Source organism: Dromaius novaehollandiae, chromosome 1 (genome assembly GCF_036370855.1).
Source record: "Dromaius novaehollandiae isolate bDroNov1 chromosome 1, bDroNov1.hap1, whole genome shotgun sequence".
NCBI lineage: Eukaryota > Metazoa > Chordata > Aves > Casuariiformes > Dromaiidae > Dromaius > Dromaius novaehollandiae.
This window is the reverse complement of record NC_088098.1, coordinates 59,318,979-59,341,923: the sequence shown is the minus strand read 5'-3', so window position 1 is coordinate 59,341,923 and position 22,945 is coordinate 59,318,979. Positions and strand designations below refer to the sequence as shown.

General features: G+C 42.2%; 1 protein-coding gene across 2 annotated transcripts in view; it reads left to right on the top strand.

Annotated features, from left to right (window-relative positions):
* Positions 1–22,945, top strand: part of TBXAS1 (thromboxane A synthase 1) — a 244,347-nt gene that overhangs the window by 100,944 nt on the left and 120,458 nt on the right. For both annotated transcript variants that reach the window (XM_026119805.2, XM_064513928.1), the window contains one exon: positions 14,355–14,451. In XM_026119805.2, the coding sequence (XP_025975590.1) occupies positions 14,355–14,451 (97 nt within the window). The remainder of the gene's footprint in view (positions 1–14,354; positions 14,452–22,945) is intronic.

Below are 22,945 nucleotides of genomic sequence, written 5' to 3'. Positions count from 1 at the left end.
GCTGTAAAGTCCACATTGTAATTTTTTCCCCTTTGCACTATTTGGGGAAGAAGTAGGCAGAGGACTTTTAAAATATTGAAATCTGGGGCACTATTTTAGTATACTAATCATATTTAAAATTATAGGAAAACATCAGTATTGTAAATTCTGCTATGAGTATTATATACTTTAATCAGAATTTCCTACAGCACCTAAAAGTATTGATGCAAACTTTATTGTGAGTTGAAGTGGATACATACAATACGTAACGTCCAGTAATTATTAGTGGTCTCTGACTTCACCACATATGTATCTGATTATGAATTTAAGTGGTGTTCCCAGAGCCATGCACAGCAATTTTTAAATAAAGTCCCTGAATCATTTCCCCCCTCTCTACACAGAGCGAGGAAAATGCATCATCCCTCCCAATATGTTACCCTCTTCCCTTCCTTGGCAGCCCTTGAGGCAGATCAGCTTTGAACTAAAGCTGTAACTCGGGAGCTCCTCCTGCTCTCGTTAGCTGCCCCACACATTGCAGCAGAGTGAGATCACTGCCTCTCCAAATTACTCCCTACTGCCAGTTTGCCCTTCTTTGTGGCAGCCCAAAGAATTCAGAAAATCTGTCTTCTCCTCATGCTGTGCCAAGAGCTGCTGGTGAGAGGTGCAGGAAATGGCTAAATCTGCCCCCCCCATGTTGGGGAGTCCTCAGTGGAGGAAAAGATGTGTGGGGTCTCTGCCCCTGGGGACACTGCGGTGTTGGGAAGAGAGTGGATTGGGGATGCGTCTTGTTTAATTTCCTAGAAATAGTCATGTTTTCATCTTTGAGGGCTCCAGTGCCTAGTAGCTGCAGAGCAGCCTTCCACTCCATTGCTGCCTGTTGTCCTTCAACGTGCTGCTGCTTTGGTGGCTTTCGGGTTTGTTCTTTTTCTTTTTCTTTCTTTCCTCCCCCCCACCCCGGCCTCCCCTTTTTCTTGTGACGATCTTGTCTTGTGGGGTTCGTATTTTCACTGTGGAAATTTTTCCTTCACATCCGCCTTGGCTTTGTTTTCTGTCTCTTACTTCTCTTCCCCACACCCCCTTTCACTGTGCCCTATCTTCCTTCCCTGCTCTAATTTTTATTCCTCCCTTATTTTCTTATCCATGTTGAGCTGAAAACAGTAACATGACCTGACAATTTTTACATCATTCCAAGATTTTTATGTACTTCCATAAATCTCTTCATTACTTTTTTATTGTTTTGTCATATATAGGTTTTAGTTTTTCCTCTACCTTATTAGTCTGGGGATCAATTTTAGTCTACTATGTTTTATTAGTAGTAAGGGGAACAAAATATCTCCTTTTTCTTTGTTGGTTTGGCACCATCTTCAAATTACCCCTTTTCTCTGTTTGACTACCTCTCTTCCTTGCCTGGAGAGTCTGCTTTATGTTAGACCTTCTGTTGGTAGTGAACTAGGCATGATTTTGTCAGGCAATAGGCAAAAATATAACCCACTGCAGCGAGGGAAGTTGTTTTCAGCTGGTATTCTAAATTTTTTTTTTTTTTTTTTTTCCTAGCTTGGGGAGTGTGGAAGGAGCTGAGCCACCATTACTCTGGGGACTGTGAATCTTTCCTTCCTTCCATCAAATTTGGTGGCTAAACCTGAAGGCTTGTCTTGAAGGCGGATTTATTTTAGTTATACTGATATAATTAAACAGCTATGGTAATGTCAGAAAAACCTCCCATGTACAGACACACCAACTCGGGAGTGACACAAGCTAAATCAGGGAAAAACGTGAACAACTAACTCCCCCAGCAATTATTAGATTGAAATGGGTGTGTTTCTATAGGAGTTTTTACTAGTCTAACTTTATTAAGATTCAAACCATATCTTGACTCAGAATGTCTTCCCATATAAAGAACCCTGAAAATAGTAGCCAGGATCCTGAAGCTGTGCTTGCTTGAGTGTAGCTCCATTAAGAATGTAGAGCTATGAGTATTTGATGAACTTGATCAAATGGTTTTAGGTCTCATGTTATATAACTTTGATTTTTTTTTTTTTTTTGATGATGGTACCTATAGAAGAGAACTAGGTTTTATACAGCAACCTTTAAGATGAATCCAGGCATCTTAGTAGTTTACAAAAATAGGAGTGAGTTGGGAGCAATGTTCTAACCCAGTAAGGGCTAGCAGTAGACGTTTTATCACTCGGCAATAATCTAAGCTTTTCTGTCAATGTTTGAATCTATTTTATTGAAAAAGAATTTTGGCAAGGACACCGGGAATTGCTGCAGACTCTTTCAAAAGTGACATTATGAGAGGGTCTTGGTTTTTTGGTGGCTTTTATCACATGGAATATCTTACATGGCACTCCATGTGAATGGCCAAAATAAAATATTATGAAAGCAGCCTAACAGTTTTATACATCTACTGTCTGTCCATTTGACACAGTAGGAAATATTCTCTGCATGAGGCAGAAGAATAAAAAAATAGGTCTGTGAGTGCAGTGCAGAGAGAAGTGTTAATACAGGTCAGGTGGTAATGTAATAACATGTGGAAAGGCATTAGCCTTTAAATATTATTTTCTTGTTTAAAATTATGTTCTGATTTTTGAGGTAGAGAAACATATTGCAAAACTGGATGATTTAGTACTTGAGGTACCAAAACTTATTCTTAGTACAGACCTAACTTTTCTCCTTAATCAGTGCCATTTTATTTTCTTTTATCCCATAACTAACACACCTGGATTTTCATCAATACTGTAAAACAGGTTGAGTTTTTGAAACTATTTTCCTCGTGCTCATTTCCTCAGGAAGGCATTTAAGGTACATATACTGTACGTAAGCCTTCAAGGAGCCCTCTATACCCCTTTGATACACAGTTGTATTTATACGCACACACAGGTGACTGCTATGGCCATTACATTCAGCGTGTTTCCCCATGCCACGCTGTTTTTGAACTTGCCGTTTTGAATACCGAATTTCTGTGGGGAGCTGTTTAAATGATTTACTCCAGCTGGCACCCTCAAAATCTGCAGGCTGCCTCCTGCTGGCAAAGCCAAACCAACGGATCGTGCTGAGGTCAGCGGGCAGGATGGTGTTGTGGGCAGGACGGTGTTGCTGGCAGCGCTAAAACCACCTGGAGGGTAGCACTCCCTATTTAACTGTATGGTCTCTGTTGGGTTAAAAAGACTCCAGATGAGGCGAGCATGATCGATAATTCAGAAATACTAAAAGTAGCGCATTCTCTTGCCTTCCTACACTTCTCCCCTTCCTCCTTCACCTACAGGACCCAAAGTATCTGAATCCCCAGATGATTCCTCCTTGCATTTACATTTTCATTTTCTTGGTTTATAGCAAGGTTCTTCCAGCTTTTGGGAGGGGCGGCTATCAAAGACGTACAGGCGCTGCCATTGTGTTTTATTGTTCCAGGCAGTTTTTCCTCGTGAATGCAGGTGGGAGTTTTTCAGTGAGTTGGTTTTGTGTTTTTGCTTTCTCTTTCTTCTAAGCGTTTATAACCCTTTTATTGTCAGTCTTCAATCATTTTTGATAGATCAATATATTTACCTCAGTGATGGTTCATCCTACAGTTATGCCTGTATTTTTTGCTTTGTTATAGGGGTTACGGATAGATTCAGTGGGTTGTATCTCTGCTATAGCTCTGTTGTTGTGTGCAGATCCAAGTCACTTAATAACCTCATCCCAATACCTGTATGTTTAAAAGGAATACAAAGTGTTGTCACAGGTGTGTTTTCAAATTTCCTTCTTTTCCCTTGTTTCTAGGTAGACTTTGAACAATTAAAAATGCCATTTTTGCTTCAGAAAATTTCATCTCAAAAATCCTAAGTACAACTGCTGGGGTTTCATGTATGCTCTGCCATTTGAAGGGAAAGGCTCCCTGAGATAGCTCCAGTAGACACCGCAGAACCAATAGCTTTTAAATGTAATATAGCAAAGTGGTGTTGGGTGATAACGTTTGCCTGGGCAACCCGGAGGCAAGGCAGGTCCCCCAGGAGTCTGAGACCTGTAGCCATGTGGATACAGCTGAGCCCAAAGGGAGAATTTTTTGAGCCGGTATCTCACTAATGTCCCAGAGCAGCCAAAATCAGGCCCAGGACAGCTGTCTAACGCAGCCGGGAGCAAAGCCTGAATATGTGCAGCATGTGGGGGGAATCAAATCCTAGTGCCAGTATGATACGCTCCACTGTTACTTGTCCTTCAGAAGGAGGGAGAGCAGGTCAACAGGACCTGTTGCTCCAAGGTGAAAGGACGGGTCCACGGAAGAGGAGAGGGCTGAACCAACCCCACCATCTTCTGGGATTCGGGTTGTTTCAGGACAAGGTAACAGGTTATATCAGTTGTTATAAAACTGGCAAAAAAAAAAAAAAAAAAAAAAGTAGGGCAAAGAAGTGTTTTTGTTACAGTCAAAGATAGGTACAATGTGGTAAATGGAAAAGTAGGTCGACCAGGCAGTGCTCTTACTAATACTACTGTTTGAAACATGATCTGTGTCTTCCCATGGCAGCGAATTAAATTATTGGGACAAATCCTTGGACTTGCGTGGGTTTTGGCGAGGTTTAACAATTTAAACCAGGTGAGCGTCTTATTACCTGTTGGCAGGATATTCTCTGTGCCTGTGTCTTACCAGGGCTTTGCGCGTCCCGACACTCTGTTTTTGCGCGCTTCCCTTTCTAGGCTGAGGGAGTCTGCTGCGTTACGAAAGCAGTGACTCAGCTGCCTCTCAGCAGTGCCGTGTCTGCTTGTAAGAGCAGATATTCCTGGAAGCCGCTGCCTGGCCGCCCTGTTGTTCGCTGCGTGCATCACTCCTGGTTCCATCGGGCTTTGTGTCGCGGATTTGCCCGCTGTTGTTAGCAAGGATGTTACCTCTGATGCACAATCTACCATTTCTCTCTTTTTTTTTTTCCCCTCTATTCTTTTCCTTCTTTGCTATCTCTGTTCAATTTCAGTTTCCTTTGTCTTCTGTGCGGCGCACTGGAAGAGGTTAGGAAATTTATCACGGCTCTTTTTAATGGCGTTTTAAAGTCCAGCATGACACAGATTGAATTGATTCTCGGAGCTGCAGCTTTTTCAGTATTAAAAATATTTTTATCTTTACAATTTTTCTGTGAGGAGAAAAAAATTATATATGTATTATTTTTTCCTTCTAGTCCTATAACAAAGCCCTGCTTTCTAGTGTTTCCATATGGTCAGATACTAGCCAGTTCTCAAGATAATTTAGGTTGGTCATGTGCATGGCTAGCGTTTTTATTTTAAAGAATTCTGCTAGTGGTTTTGTGATAAATGCTCAAAGCATTGGGAAATGACTTTTATTGGGCTTAGTGTGCATTTAGCAATGCATTAACAAAATTAAATGGTTTTGTGTGTTTATGTGTATAGATCTTAAAAATGTATAGAAAAAGGATACACTACCTTAGGTATGCAGGGATTTTTTTTAAAGAATGAATTGCTTTACACACATTCTGTATCCTGTAGCATAAAACAGTTCATTTCTAGGAACTCAGTAGGTTTTTACTATTCTTTTTCCTTTGTTTAAACATATTTTCAATGTGGCTTAGGAAAGAAAAGTGAGTCCCAATGACCAGCCCCCTCATGGCCAGTTGGACAAACCTTTACTTGCTCAAGTAAGGCCGGCCGGTGCTGGCCCAGCGCTGTGGGTTTATTGCAGATGAACTAGTTGCACGGCTTTCCCACTGCTTCCCACTTATAAAACCCCACTTTCATTTGCTTAAACTTCAGATATCTTCAGGCTGGTAGCTATGACTGTAGTCATGCTGTCAGTGTATTGTTTCTTATTTAACAAAACAACGTATTTGTATGTGTAGCTTGTTATGCAAAACCCATTTTGGCTTACTCATTTTATCATGTTGTTATGTTTACAATGCTGAAAATTATTAAATTGAGTCTTTTGTATTATTGAGGAATTAAAACATTTTAATATTAAGACTATCATTGTGGAAGTGCACGGTTCTGCATTGACATAAACAAAGGAATAAAAAGTGGTGGTGTGCAATATATTATAATTCATTGATTTAAGATCAAAATGCCAGTAAGGTGTGGTAGATGGAAAGAAAATTTTGCATGCGTTTGAAATAAATATAAGTAAAACACTGTATTGTCCACCACTGCTGATCATATTTACAGGAGCCAGATGAGCTGTCTTGCCTACCAGGAAATCAAAGCTAAAATGCAGAATCAAAACAAACAGAAACAGCCTCCTGATTTTGAATGTGTCTGTTTTGAATACCTGTTTTGAAAATATGTATGAGGACATGACTTCTTCAGAAGGTAGATATTCAGTGTTTTCTGAAAGCTGTTCCCTTGGAGCTAAAATGGTTAACCAAAACCAGAGACATGAAAAACCCTAGTCACACTTGTGAGTCTTGGCCCTGGTATGTGAAGTGTATATGAAATGTAGGTTGCAGAAATGCAGACTTATAGATGGCTTTTATTTTTTACCTAGTGCCAGGTCTTAGGGAGAAAAAAATAATAAAAAGACCAGATATGTAAATTTTTTCAATTTCCTCCTGGTCAGAAATGCTTTATGAGGCAGAAGTTGGATAACATAGGTTTTGATTTAGTCATCTTGAAGTGTGTTTGCTCATGTGAAGTTTAACAACAGATGTGTAACTAGCAACCTTATTGCACTTGTGGTTCCATTACAGTCGCCTTGTTTTATAGACTGCTGTATGTTGCTGTGCCGTATGTTTGCATACATGTTTGCATACGTGTTCTGATCTTCTTGTTTCCCCACCTTCCAACTTTCCTTGGAGCCTGAACTGCGACACGTGTGCCCTGTCCTGCCTCCTGGGATGTTGAGGATCACCCCCAGCTTCACTGCCACTTGGTTGGGTGGATCCCACAGGCTCTGCTAGAAAGCAAAGTGTGCTGCTGCCCCTCTGCCATATGTTCTTAGCCATGTTTTTCTGCACAGCCTCCCAGTCATCTCCCTCATCTTCAGGTGCTCTGTTCTATCTCCATTTACCTTGCAGGAGATGGCTGTAGCACTGACACTGTGATGTTTCCTAGAAATCGCTTACCTGTCTGTCAAGTTGGACCTGCTTGTAGCTTCTAACTAGAAATCGGATAAACTCCAAATAGATCCCTCTCCCTCCATTATTTAAAAAAAAAAAAAAAAGAAAAAATTAAGAAAGAAAAAGACAGAGAAAAGGCTGCCCATGTGTATCCAGAGTATGGCTGTCAGCTTATCCTCCTCACCCATCTCGTAGCTTTTTCTTTTTTTTTTTACTGCACCAATAAAAATATGCAACACTGTTGAATATAAAAAATACACTCATCCAAATCCATATAAATGAACACAGTGTAGATGATAGCAAATAAAGTGGGGAGGAACAGAAGTTTGCTATCTCCCAGATGTAGCCCTCTGGAAACAGTGACCCCCTATTCTGGAAATAGTAACCTGATGGGCTTTCTTGCAGTGTATGGAAAAGGGATACTTTGGTATTGAATTAGGTGCAAAGAGCCTGAGCTGAGGCTGCTCTCACGCTGTGCCTTGCAAACCCCCAGAGAGGCCAGGCACAGAAATATGCTGAAACACACAGGAAACGTCTGCCGCAACGTCATGGGAGGCCAGTCAGGCAGTCTGCGCTTTAACGCATGCAGACAAAACAGGCTTTGGTGGAAATGTCACAGTCCAAACACGGGTAAAAAACCCAGATTAATACAGGCCAAGAAACACAATAGGAAAAGATTTGGAAACCACCTTCTGGCAGCCTTGCCAAGTTAAGAGCGATGAGCATTTTCAGCTTCACCCAGTCGAAGTAGCACGGTACTTCCAGGCAGGAGGAGGGACTGTTTTCTTATTAATATCACAGCAGTTCTCATTTTCAGTAGCATCCTATAAAAACTACCCTATTTACAGCCTTCGTTTTGCCTTAATGAAATGCAGTATCGATGTAGCTAATCAACGCTGGTGATACGATGCAAACATGCGGAGCTGTGGTGGTGGCAATCATGCTAGCCCCGTTGCCAGGATAAAAATAAATGGAGGCAGCCCTGAGAGGCGGAAGCTCTCCAGCTGCAGGGAAGCACAGCAGGAGCGCCGCGTGCCTCGGCCTTGCCTTGCCTTGCCTTCTCCATGGGTTTCTCCTGTGGCCCACCTAGCACGGGAAAAGAAATGATTCGGTTACCAGTCTCCATTCCCTTTGCTGTGTCTCTTCCCAGTTTGTTGGCGTGGGTGTAAAGGCTTTGTGTTTGCCATGCCTAAACTCTGCGCTTGGGTCCAGACTCAAATTTCCATGGAAAACCAGATGGACGCAGATTGCCAAATACGCTTGTATAATTTAGAGGGGTTTTTTTTCCCTCTTCGTGGCACTTTGAGCTTAATTTAATCCCTGTCATTTCTTATATGTGGGTAAATGTCATCTACTTCATTTCATGAATGAATTAACACAGCCATGCAGAGTCTGCGTCTCCCGCACCGTTCACTTGGAAGGGGGAAGGGATTGGGAAACGAGTGCGATGCCCTCAAGTTGCTAAACCCCAGCCTGAGTTAGGGACGCCGGGGAGCAGATCTCGTTTGCACCGCTGGTGTAAGGTGCTTGCGAGACCCTACCAACTCCATGCCAGGTAATAGCCCCAAGCAGTCCTCCTCCTCCTTACTGTTAACCCTAAAAATATTACTTTTGTAGCACAAGTCTTTTACTGGACCTGGTGAGGGAGGAGCTCCTTTAAAAATAGCTGTGCTTTTAACAGTGGGAAGAATATAAATAATCCCAGAATTTTCTTTCTTTTTTGATATTTCCTTAAGCATGTCAGGAAGCAGAGGTCTCTTGGCAAGGTGCAAGTTTGAGATAGCACAGAGGTTCTTGGCCTGTAGAAGATAGCATTTTTAATCCTGGGTGCGTGGACAAAGAGGTGGATGCACAGCAATACAGAGCAGCACAGAAAGTATGCGCGAGCGTCTGTGCATCTTGTTACATGATATTTTTAATACAGTGAGGAATTAAATTAAATAGGTCTGTGTGCTTATTTTTAAAGCTTTCCTGACTTGAAAAGAAGCATAGTTCATCGAGAAAGGAAATGAGAAACAATTTATTCTTAAACAGAAATCACTGTGGCCATGTTGTCTTTTTTATGAATTTGCACAATGGGCCGGATTATTCTTAGGCTAAGGCATGTCTGTACTGGCAGAGCTTGCCTTGAAACTTTTTGCTGTGCCTGAGAGTACTCAGTGCTGTCGCTGCCTCATTTTCATGTGCAGTAAATTCACCTGTTTCCAATTTTTTTTTTTTCATTAAGAAGTAGCATGTGTTTCTTAGCTCTCTAATCCAAAGGTACTCTGCTTGTCAGGGTTTTTAAAGTAGCGCAGGAAGGACACGCCATTGGTTTAGTCTCAGCCTGGGACGTGGGGAGCAGCGGCATGGGGGCACAGCTCCTGACTTCCCAGCAGTCGTCCTTGTGTCCGAAGAAAGTTGTCCCAGGATTGCCAGATGGGAACAGCAGCTGAGGAGCTCTGCTCCCGCAGAGGCTTGATAGGGAAAATAGGTGACTGCCTGCGCTTGCGGGCTCCTCCACACCTGTCTGTGCCTCTGTCTCTCTACTGTAAAATAGAGGATGCTCTTCATTTTTGTGGGCTCCCCAGGCCTTGGATGAGCCTCCTCCTGATGCAGAGCTCCTACCAAATTAGGGCTCGGGGATCTGGGAGGCCTCTAGGCACTAATATGACACCAGTAATAATTGGACTCACCAGTACCTGACAATTTTTCCCCGCTCCTCTCCTTTCCGCTCAGACTAGAGTAGCAGTTTCTGTGGAGATTGTGTTTGGGCTGTGCAGCTATTAGTTACGTATCATTTAGTCCTATAGGATCTGAGCTGCCTACAGGAGCTGAAGGGGATGGTGTTCATGACAAATCAATTTGCTGACCTCTGAAATAATTAAGCAAGCAATGCCAGTTTTAAGTCCTATTTTAAACAAGCAGTACGCTCTTCGTTTTTGTTCATTCATTTTGCTCAGCCTGCTGTGAATGGATGTCTCTAAATAATAGAGGCAGTGTGATTGAGGAACTTATTTTTCTTTGGAAATGTCTCCTAAGAAAATTAGCCTTTTCTCCTGTATTCCTGTATGTTTGCATACTTCACCTCTTTTTCTTTTCTTTGTGTTTTCTTCTTGTTGTTCTCTGTTCTTTGTTCTTCCCTGAGGAAGATGGAGATAATAAAATTTTCTTTTTTCATTTAGCTTTCCAGATGATCTTTGTGTACTTTACGAGACTGCAGCATAGAAAACAAAGCCTTGTTTATTGCCTAACAGCATATATATGTTTTATGATTAATGCAATGTTTGAAATACGTGGGGCTGATAACAGGGAGATCAAAGTCTTCTATGAATTGACAGCAGCGCTATAAACAAGGCGAGAGGGTTGCAGGTGCTTTTCATGCTGGTGTTACACAAAACCATGTGGCCCTTTGCCACGATGTGCGGTGTATGCGCTCCGTTTTTCCTGTGCAGCAAGGTAACATTACTGTGAGCTTTGCTCCGCGAATGCCTCTGTGGCGTGGGGTCTGGGGGCATGCTGCTGGCAGCACGTCACCATACACTGTGGCCAGAACGATCTTTGGGGTGCAGAAATGGTGATGTTAAATTGGTCCTTCCACTTGTCGCCCACAAAGATGGTGGCTTTATGGGTGGGTGACCGATCCGCACCACAGCCCGGGAGCAGAGAGCTGGGTTCCCAGGGGTTCCCCCCACAGGAAATGGAGACGGTGCGTTTGGGTGCCGCAGGGGAGCCTGGGTGGCTGGTGCCTCACGCCACTGCACCGTGGCTGCTGCATTGGGCACGAGGTGCAGGTGGGTTGAGGTGCAGCCCGTGGGCCGCCTGGGTGATGGCTCTGCGGAAAGCAACAGCGGGGCACACACAGAACAGCCGAAATCCTTGCTGGATTGCCGTCAGTCCTCGGGATTAAAAAAAAAAAAAAAAAAAAAAAAGACGACATTTACTCGGTGGCTTAATGATTGCAAAGAGGACCGCGACGTCCTGGGTGAAACCTGGCCACGAGGCGGAAGCCTCCATCCCTTTCATTAAGCGCCAGCGCCAGATGAGCGATGCTGTGCTGCTCTTACAAACCCGACTGCAGCAACTGCCCGTTCTGCGTTCGCAGCCTCTCGAGTTATTGAAACGCTCTGAACACACGTTAACCCCCTGTGCTCAGCGTGCTAGCACTGACTGTGACCCACAAGCCTGGCAGTAAACCTGCCGCCTGGCTTTTCCGCAGCTCCTGCGAGGGGGAGATGGGTGCTGAAGGCTTCTGCCAAAACTTAGGGTGCAGCCCCTGGCGCCGACTGTGTGCGGGGGCCGCTGCCAAAAGCAAACACTGTCCTCGTGCTGCTGATGTGCCGGTACCAGGTCCTTTCTGTCTCGCCTTTGAACAGATCTAAATCTACAGATCAGGAACATGGACTTTTCTCTGATTTGGGAGGCTGCAGTTTAAACTGAAATTTAAAGGAAATTACCCTACCAGAGTAACTTGGGTAACTGCAGCCTCATCTACACTTGAAAATCATACTCATGTGAGGGTGATGAGTTTTTATTTTTATTTTATGGCAGTATTAGAGCAGATTCTGGTGTGGACAGAGGTGTGTCGCTCGGAGGACTCCATGCTGTATTCGCACACTCTTGCTTCTTTACAGGAGTGAGCTAGATTAAGAGTGGTTTTATTTTGCTCCTAATACCCTACGTGAAAAGTCAGGCAGTTTATTTGTACTGCATTGCTATAGTTAAAGGCAGAACTTTTGTGCGTGGACAAGGCCTAAGAAAAGATTAACCTGGAGAAAGTTAATAAAAAGTGCCGTCCTAAATTTTTCATGAATCCATTTGTAATATGCTTGCTGGGAGGCTTTTGTTTTTCTCGAGCTCTTATTTATTAAAATCTGACAAGAATATCAGTTTTTGTTCAATAAGAAGCCTATGTGAGGTGGGTGATATCCTCATGTAGTCATACAGAATAAAAATAAAGTTATGTGGCAGGGTTATTTGGGAAGAATAGATTATTGTTCAGGAGGATTTTACCTTTTACTTGCCATTTCAAAACAAGTAAACAAATCCTAATCAGGAGATATCCTCTTGGTTTGAGATGAAGGCCTTGATTCTGCAAAGGATTTTAAGTTTTTTAAAACTCAGCTATTCAAAGTTAAGCGTATTTCCAGTGTTTTTGCAGGTTTTGGACCTGTGTTTGCTAAGTGAAATAGCTCAGGCAATCTTGTTTCATACTTAGCTCTTCTCGTCCTGTTTCTTTTTTCTTAACTTCAGGAGAAAAGCATGGAAGTCATGCTCCTAGCTTGTAGATTTTGAATTTTCCAAAGCATATCCATACATGCCTACTTCCTTTTGTGCCTTAGAAAAGGTTAGAAAGATTATGTGCAGAAAGTAGGAGAATGGAAAGAAGCCAGGAAGAGAGCTTTTACTGTTTGGGGTGTGATAAAAGATGATAGTCTGAGTGTGCTTTATAGCAGTCATTTCTTAAAAGCGGGCAGAACTTTGCTTAAAAAGCAATTTAAGATATTTTTTCAATATTTTCAATTTATTAATTTTAGTGGATTTTTTCCCTTCTATTCTTTTTCTTTCCCTACCCTTACATGTAACTGGATTCAGTATTAGGAAAGGAAAAATAGCTGTCTATAGTTAGAAAGACAGAGAAGAGTAAATCAGAAAGAATGAACTTAGCTGTGGAAGCAAAACTGGGAGCTCTGGTGGCTGGATTGAGTTGGAGGTTGAGATATAGATTTGTTTGCATAAGCCTGATATGAAAGTCACTGTCTCATAAAAGCAGCTTGAATAGGAGATGCTCCTTTGTCACCTTTCAGTCCTGGATACATTTAAGTGCAAGGTATGCTGTGGCCCGTGGCTGTGAGTACCCTCCCCTTACTCCATGGGACCGAAGCCAGAGCTCTGCAGCTTCCCAAGTTTGATGTGAGCTAGAGCTGTCACACGCGGGCTTCATGTAACACGCAGGATGGTGCCTCTTGGTGCTGACACCACAGGAATCCTAAAAGGGACAGGCAGAAGGGATATCTAGGGCGTTATCCTGTTTTTCCAAAGATTGGTCAATTCACTGTTTAAAACGAGGCCACAACTCTCCTGTGTGCGTATATCAGGGTCTGAGGAAATGTTTGACCCTCACCAGCCAGCAACTTTGTTATAGCTGGGCAAAGTGAGCGAGGTGAAAGAAGTTTGGTTTCAACACTGAAGAAGGTAAGAATATGTAGCTCCTGTATCAGAGACGCAAGTGGAGCCTGTGGGTCGGATTTGGGAAGCAGCAGTTCCCTCTGGAAACTCACCAAAGGACACAGGAAGATGTCATCTTCTTTTCCGAAGATTTCTTTCCCTGTTCTTCTCTGCCGTTTGTTATGAGCTTTTGGTACAGGTGTCAAGGTAGACTGTGAAACCCTGCTTTCCACTCAGGAGATTTGCCTGACTTGTTAGCCCCCAGTGAAATCAGTGCTGCTGCAGCTTCATTGCCATGGGAACCTTCAGTTACTAAATTTAATCCAGCCCAGGGTTTGCTTGCCTGTTCTGTTGCTGCAATGTAGACAGGTGATAAGCAATGTATCGATACTGTGGTATATCACGCCAAAACGATTAGGCGATGATATTACCCCAGTATTGCAGCCTCTGTAGTATTGCTCTTGTGTTCTGCTCTGAACTGCCTGGCCTTCCTGCGCCTGCCGTCGTCCTCCTCTTCCTCCCTCCCTGCGGAGCAGAGGCAGCGCTGTCTGCGTGGTCTTTCTGGTCCAGCAGTGGGCAAAGGTAGGGCCTGTAGGCAACGTCTGCTTGCTGGTGGTACTCCCTCTGCCCTGCTGCAGAGCCACTGAGCGTGGGGTGCCCATGGGCCGTGGGGGATACGTCCTGCTGGGGGAGGGACTTATTTTAAAATGCCCTTACTGCAGCCCCGCTGCGGGGGCATTTCTGAAAAGGGTCATGGTAGACAGGGCTTTGCTATGGAAAGACATTTCATATCACTGTAACTTCAGGATAAAGGATCTTGAAGTTCTTTCAGGGTCGTTCAGGTTGTGGGCTACTAATGTTTTGCCCTTCTGTAGTTTAATTTAGCGATGCTACGTCACTTCACATGGAATTCAGCAGCGAGCATAGAGCGCGGCAAGGATTACACTAAAATGCTGACTGGTTACTGATTAATGAGTAAAAGATTTTAAACTGCATCCTAGAAATTACGGAATCATGCATCTTAATTTGAAAACCAATAATTGAGAGGGATGGATAAAGATATGGATTTACCCAATGTAATGTATTTTCTGTGATGTTTGATCATGCCAAGTATTTTCAAGCCAGCAGAGGCATTTTAGGACAGGTGATGATTCTCCAATTGAAGTTACCTACTAAAATGACTCTCCACTTTCTTTGTAGGTACTACATTGGTCGCCAGATGTTTGTGGTGGTCTCCACACCAGAGATGATCAAGCATATCTTAGTGACAGACTTCAGTAACTTCACCAACAGAACTGTAAGTAGATAGAAAGGTTGTCTTTGCAGACAGAAGTGGTAGTGATGCTTTTGTGATTGAGGCGTGGGGTGGACACTGAGTAGAGAGTGTTTCAGTATCCAGTTTTGCTACTGACCTCCTGTGAAATCCTAGGGAAATCACTCACTAGCTCTCTGCCTTGGTTCCCAAACTGTAATATGGGGACAGTATTACTTCCTTTCTCCCAGCCATGGTCTGTTTTGTATTTTTAGACTTGCTATGGCAGGAGCAGGCTGCCTGGGACAGGGGCATGCCTCCCGCAGCTAACATATGTTGCTTTATCTTATTTATCACTGAAAATAACAAATGGCAAAGAATGAAGTTAAGCTTAGCAAGGACTTATACATATTCTGTTGATTACTTATTTATATACATGTATATTAAAAAGCTCTTTTTCAAGGGCGGTTTGGAGCCGATACTGAGGGGGGAATGGCTAGAGGGATAGTAAAGATTTACAGTAGTTCCTCAGCATTTTATGAGGAAATACCGTCACTGTGACCATACATTGCCTCAGCGTCATCCATTCCCTTCTTCCTCTTGGCCCCTTCGTATGCTCAAACCTGCTGAAATAAAACCACATGTGTTCAGGAGGACTGTGTATGCCCTTAGAGGAAATGTCATCCCTGGTCAGCTCTCTGCCTGCTCTGCCCCTCCACTCCTCTGCCCAACCCATCAGTCTGCTCACAGACTGTCCACTGTGTTTGCTTGTGCTGGTGCATAAGGTTCATCCTGTGGATACCTGTATCTTATAACTACTCGTACCAGTGTCTCCTCGTTCTGCCTGTAACTCCCATCTGAATGGAGGAATTCCAGCAAGCAGGTTTCTTAGGCTGAAGTTGTTGTGTGTCATAAGGGTCTCTTCCCCATTTCTCTGTATTTGAAGAAACTTCCTGCCCCTTTCCTCCTCCTACTCCCACGCAGGAACCATGTCTCTTCTTGTCTACACCTTTTCCATGCTTTTCTCCTGAACATTTGATGGGAGCAGATTCTCTGCATTATTCATAATGTTAGCTGGTGTCCAAATAACAGCTCTCTGAAAGTTGAGAGCATTCATTTGAGGATACATTGAGATATTCCTTCTGCTCTTAATTTTAGTCTGCCTTGTCATTTGAACGCATCTGTCTGCATTGCCACCTTTCTTGTATTGGCAGAATTTTTATTTCTCCTAGGGCTTTTATGGTTTATTTCTCTTTCCCTTGGTTGTACATCGGTCTGTCATGGTGTATAACACTTGTGTTCCTCTCTAAAATTCATGCAATTCAGGTTGCTCTAGCCAGTCTCTCTCTTCCTTTTTTCCTTCACCAGAGATCTTTTAGATAGAGCTGTCTGTGTAGGTTCATATCTTCCCCGTATCACTTGACTGTCCGCTGAACCATTGGTGGGTTTTCTGCACAACACCCTATTTTATGTGTGAGAAACTGAGGCACAGATAGAGCGATATCCCCAACACTAACCAGAAAACCTGTGGCAAATGAGAAAATTTAATTCTTACCCCTCATTTTAACAAAGGGTGCAGTTTTCCCCCTATGCACTATTGCTATTTCTGGTTTGGTTCATACCCATTAATCTTATTTAAATGAACTGGCTTTGTCTTATATGCTTTTATATGCTTGTTCTGTGGTCACACACAGCTGCAATCTTCAGGAGTTTTTATCTCTCATCTTCCACTTTGTTCCCCCTCTTCCATCCATTGTTCTTCCTTTCCTGAGAAAGAGCAGCCTTCTCTTTCTGGGACCTGCCACATCCAACTCTGGGATCTTTTTCTCCGTTTGAATTTTTGCCCTGAAAGCTGCCTCTCCTCTTGAATTCACAGTCAACTCTCTCAGTGAAATGTTTTGTTATGGTATGTATTAAGGTTTCTATACAAAAATAAATAATGTTGGATGGTATATAATGAAGGCCAGTTGAATGTATTCAAATGTAATTTTGGCTGTATGTGAATAATGGTTGCAAGGTGAGAGCAAGAAAAGCACTTTCCAAGTAATAGAATTCTTTCTTCTCATATTGACTGGATAAATGTCGTTTTAGGGCTTTTAATGGGATTGCTACTCTTTATATCTTTTAAAATTACTGAAAGCAAACTCCTGTACTTTAGGTAAGAGTTTCTATTTGCTGATGGAGAATTTAAAATACAAAATACATCCCTCTTCCTTACTTTATCCCTTCCTTCCCAAATGCTCTGCTGATGAGTGGTTATAGGATTCACTTTGGAATTAGTGCTGTGCACCAAGCTAAGCTAATATATTTCAGTCCAGATGTGGCATTCCTGTGTTATTTCAGTCCTAAGCCTTTTTTGGCTTGACGGTGTTAGTCTTCCAGGGTGAGAAGGATGGGGAAGGAGGAGGAGGAGGGACCAGTGGGTTTGAATAGGCCTTGGGAAAACCCACTGCACTCATTCCCTCCCACCCCAAAAGCATTGCCCAAACCAAGATTTGTACCTCATGCACCAGAGGAGCAATGTCAGTATATTAACCCAGAGTGCCATAAAGATGCATTATTCACCACACTATAGCAGTTGGAGAAGGCATATGTCAACAAAGTGTCACTAAACTGCATGATGTATAGCACTAACTCTCAAAGCTAGGTGTATTATAGGATGGAAGAAGTTGATATTCCACGTGTGTTCTGCTGCTCTTCCAATTATTGTTTATATATACATACATATACGTGTGTGTGTAAGAGTAAGAGACAATGGGAAATTGCACTTAAGAAGTGTTGTAAACAGTGAATGTACTTGATGGACAAGAGCTGATAAGATGATTCAGTGAACTCGGAGCTTTTATTAAAGCTGTCTATAACATGATTTGAGTACCTGTAAGAAGAATGACCTTAATCCATGATTGTGCGCTTGCTGGCTACTTGCTGAAAGTATTCAAGAGGTCTGTAGGAGTCAGAGTGGTTTTAATCTGATGAGAGGACTCTTGGAAGAGTTTGCTTAGTTAATACCTAAGCAAGAGACCACATAGTTGAGTGAAGGCGAGAGGTAAAGAGCCATGTTATCCATGGTCTTGGGGGCTGAATCCGAACTGTATGAAGACACAGTGTCCGGTTATGTTACTGTGATTGGAAACCGCTTCTCCCCTTGTGCTGGGCTATTGCATTTGGGGATTCCTGATCTGGAGCAGTTCTCATGGAGTCCAAGAGGACAACTTTGCCTGATTTCCTTCTAGAGGAATAGGGAGGGTTTGCTATCACTCTTGAAATAATGAAAAACTCATGTTTCTCCTTTTTCTGCTAGAGGAAGCTGGCATGGCATTCTTTTGGCCTTGAAGGGACCTTATTATGGTTGTACTGATACTGGCAGTAGTTTTAAGTAGCTTGACCTGATTTTTTTTTTTTTTTTTTTTTTGATTGACTATTTGAGCACCATAGGGATTTCTCGTGTTTGGAGAGGAGCTCCCATCACTCTCAGATGGTTGGCTAAGCTCAGTGGGCCAAGGCAAGGCAATAGCACCAGGTGCTGGATTAATTGGCCCTGTCCATGCTGAATGGGGGTGTCTACACTTGAATGACAGCTATGGAAAAGGCAGCGTCTTGTGCTCTGTCTCCACATCCAGAGAGACCTAGTCCACTTGCACACTTTCCCCACATCGAGCCTATCTGCTCACTCATTCTATGGACAAGCTAGATTTTGCATGTGAACAGAAACCAAGCTATTGTTCATTTTATGCATTTATGTTTTTCTTTGATATTATACATTTCACATCATTATGAATATCTTTTGAATATTGCTGTAAAGAACATTTTAGGTTCTCTTGCCACCTTCTATTGTTTTTGAGTTACTGATTAGTAATTCTTATGACAAGTGTATGGTGACTGCAGATCAAATCTGCATTAAGGTTCACTTCATTTTTTTAACAAGCAACGAAGTCTAGCACACAGGGTGTTATTTCTCTGTGAGCATGGGGTATTTTTTAGCATTATCCATATAATCATAGGAAGGCAATAATGACCTCCTATTTTTCCACTTAATTTTTACTTGATTAAGGTGAGCGTTGCAACCATTTAAAAACAAAAATGTCTAGTGTAAGGTACCTTCATACTTGAGGCATATTAAGTCTTCTCCTTATGTTTTTAATTATAGTCTAAGAAGAAAAGATGAAAATTAGTTTATAGACCTTCTGCCAAAAAAAATATGGAATTGATTTTAATTTAGGTTAGCCATGGAAACCTCAGCCAGAGCTCTAGGCAGGGCTCTGCTGCAGTAAATGATACCTTCTTCTCACATCCACAGAAAATTCTCTCTTGAATAGAAGTTTTCTTTTAAGAGCACTTACACTGTTCCTTAACCTTTTTAGTTGCACTGCCGTGTTGCGTGAGACAGGTTTATGACGTTTGTTGTATTCTGCCAGGCAAGATAATGACACATAATGTGTTTTCAGATTGTTTTTAATTTCTGCATTGAAAATTTATTTTTGAATTGGTGCTTGGGAATTGTTAAAGTGTACGTTTAAAACTATAGAAGCAGGATGTTCCAATGTAACAATTTGAAGGGAGATATGGCAGTTACCCAGTTGGTCTGTCATTTAAATGACAAATCGTTTCAGAAGCTGCAGGCCAAGCTATTTGCCAAGAAAGCGGATCAGTGAGCCCTAAGGCAAAGGTAAATACTGGCTAGTCAAGGTTTGTCTGACTGCAGGAGTCAGCATCTTGCTGGGATTAATGCAGCTAACACTAGTGGAAATGAATAGTTGGTTCAGACCAGATCCTGAACTCTGCATCCCAGCTAACCGGAGGAAGGTGATGTTCTCAAATATACAAATCTGTACCTATTCCAACAGCTGTAAGATAATACCACTATTTTCTCATCCAGATTTTTGCTGTTATAATGGAAAAAAGTAATGCATACTGGCATAACAACAAATAATAATGAAGAAGTAAAAATAACAAAATAGTAGCAAAGAAGTTGGTGTAACATGGCACTACAAATTCTTCGTGTGCCCTGGAAGGAAAAGGAGTTGGGACAGCTCTCTTTCCTTTTTGCTTTTGTTTGTTCTTCCCCCTTCCCTCTCCTCATTCATTCCTGTGGGATGTGATTATTCTTTTTGTATGTGTAATTAGCCTGTTACACTGTGCTGGTGGCCTCATCTTTATTTTGTTATATCTGTAAAGCTTCAGGCCTACCTGTAGCATTAAGCGAATCATTTCTGTCACCAATCATGCCAGATTGGAAGGGGGCTATTTTCAGCATCTGGTTCAGCTATGGTCCAGGATAGCTTACGTACCACTGCATCAGCCGCTCTTTCTGATTTCTGGTTTGAGGATAGAGTAGCAGCGTGAAAAGCGTGTGCGTACAGTGCACTCTTAAAAGCTACATCCAAATTTTGGGTCAGATTCACAGCCAACATAAATCAGAGTAGTTGCGTTAACTTCAGATGCCCCTGCGATGACTGATACTGATGACACCTCTCCAGAGCGGGGCCGAGATGCGCGACTGCCTGAAAACACCTCAGCGACAGGCCCGTGCCCATGCTCTGGGCCTTTTGCAAAAATCTTGTGCAGAATTTTACTTGACACATTCTGCCTCAGTTTTTAGAGTAGGCACATTGCCGGCGTACAGCTGCCAAGCTGATGTGCCGTAATTCAGTGAACCCAAAAATTCAACTGTATATCCAAACCCATATCCAAGCCCTGGCTGTTTCTTCAGTCCCTCTCTCACAAACATGGTTTTTGTTTTGAAAAATAAAAACAATAAAATATTCATTTGGAGACATGTCATTTAAAAATAGTTAAGGAACAAAATGTTGTTTGCTGTTGCCAAAAACACATATACACACTGTCTTGACCTCGTAGCCTTGCTTGTTTAGTTTAGAAATGTTTCTTTTCAAGTTAAATGTCATAGGATTATTTCCTGTTGTGGCAATGTCATCATCATCATCTCATGTGAAATTCTTAGTTTATGTCCAAACTGTTGTTGCAAAATGCCAGAAACTCAGTTTGTAAACAGATGACTGATGTGCTTTGTTAGAGGTTCACCTGCACATGGGGGCATGGTTTGGAGCTGTCATGACTCACAATATGATGGCGGATAAGTCAATATTTGGAAAATGATTCAAAGAATTTAAGCAAGAGAAAAAAAATAATGCAGGCAACCACTGCACCTCATCTTCTGGGAATTTTGCAAAACGTGTATTTTATACATGCCACAGTGACGGTGATGTGTCCCTTCAGGGCGCAGCAAAGCGGTTGCACCTGCTGGCAGGCAGTGCCTTGAATGCGCGGTCCTCTGTCCTTCTGAACTGCGATGTTTTCCGTCCCTCTCTTTGTAGGACAAACTCAAGCAAGTGTCGATCCTACCACATGTACAACAAGGCTCAGTCTCATTGAGCTGAGAATATTCAGTGCTTCCAAAAATCATTCTGCGCCTTACGAGGATAAGTGAAAAGGTGTCCAAGCAGTGAATTTATTAAGATTTACTTTTTTGCCTAGCAGTTTTCTACAGCTGCTCGATCATAGTTGGTTTGAAATCTTGGCTGGTATGGCATCTTTATTTAAAGGGAATTATGCTAGCGGAGAATGTGCCTGGCTGTAAGTAGCTGTTTGATATTAATTTGTTTGACTCCATGTTTCTGGGTGCTGTTGTACAGTCATGTGAGCCTGGAGGTCTGAGAGATTTCCCAGTGCCAGGTGCTGCCAGGGAGCTGAGCAAGGGCCCTTATCCTTGATTTGACAAGATCTCCCTGGACCATGCAGGAGAGGCTGCTTTCCCCAGAGTGCCTTGGTGGCTATCTTCTACAGGTAGTAGAATACCTTCGTAGCTGTGTCAATGTAAATGTAACCATTTTGCCCTCTCCTCCACCTTTTAAAATACCTTGTAATTCTGTGTTTCTTTTTTTCTTTCCTCATCTTGCTTTCAGAGCTTGACGGTTAATTTTTCTGAGTGATTAAATCCAGTTTTGTTTAAATGTTTTAAAGTAGTAGTACATATGTTTGCAATAGACACTTTAAAAAAATTAATATAATAAATATTGAGAGGGTCATTTCTTTCAGGCTGTGTATGCCTTTTTATGCATGCACAACAAATTGCCCCTTATTCCCCATCTGCTGCAGCTAATAGCACAAAACTAATGTTGTCAAATGATCACTGTTATTGACTGTAAAATTAATCACACTTTGGCTTCAGTTAGCCTTCAAGAAAGACTTAACATATTAGTAGACTCTGTTCTTGGGACTACCTGATCATCTGAATCCCAGTGAGATGAAGTCTGGTTTTGTGATTAGGGCTCTAGGTTGGGATTTAGGTGTTCTGAGCTCAGTTCTTGGCTTTACTACGGAGTTCCTGTGCTCACAAGGGCAAATCATCTAGGAAGTGCTTTGTGACCTTAACGAATGTTGAAGAGGGTGTTGGGAATTTCCACCCGAACATTATTGTTAGAGAATATTCATACTTCAGAACTGATGGCAAAGGGTTGGGTTTTGATGTATCTGTTAATTCATATAGTTTAAAAGAAAAGAAAAAGAAGCTTCAGAATTGAAGGAGGAAATGTTTTATTGAAAAGCTTATGGTTTTTTTCACTTGAAGTAATTTTCTATTTTGAAATATTTGTTAATATTAACTTTACTATTTTTAAATTTTAACAAGTTCAAATGACTCGTTTGTATTTTGCAGATTATCTTCTCTTGTGTTTCCATCATTTTTCTTTTGTAAGTCTGATTCAGAAGGGGAAATCTCAGCCCTGCAATGTAGGAAAGCTCATTTGTACGTACCTTGGACATCTGACTTGTGTATGCTGATTACTACTCACAAAAAGATGTTAGCGTTTGCTTTCTTCTGAGCATGTTTTTATCTCTTATTTAATTCATTGGGTCATCTGTGTATGTTTACCTTGGTATGTTTATTAATAGTCTGTCCAGAATAGAGACATTTCCTTAATATGGAGCCTTCGTCTTTCTATGCTTTACTTGGTGAAGTGGCCTAACAGTGTCTCTTGTCACACATTTAAGTATTTGATAAAGACAAATTCCTGAAGGTTTAAGAAGATACTGATAGGTATGGTTCTGAGTGCCACAGAAGCAATGAAAAATGCTGACTGTATTTAAATCCAGTTAGTTTTTACAACATAAAAGGATGGTCTAGTTGAGTGACTTGGAAAGACCTCCTATTAAAGAGGAGCACCTCTCACTGATGTTTTTTCCTTGAGGGATTACTTGGGTGGCTTGTTGTTTTAGGAAGGTTTGTTATCAGGTTGCCCCCTTGCCTGTGACTGTGTGCTCGCGGGGCTGCCACATCGACTGCTCAGCTGTGTCGTGGTGGGAGGGAGCCCACCTTGGATGGGTCAGTGTTCCCCCACTGCAGTGGCCACGGTGTCACAGGGCTTGGAGGAAGCCACGTGTCTTGGGACGATGCTGTTTGAACGGGCTTGATATATTATTGTCCAGGTAGACCACATGATTTTGCTTACCTGAGATGTATGAATTTCTAATTAAGGAAGAGAAAAACAGTATTTGTCACATCTCCGGGTAACATAGCAAATAA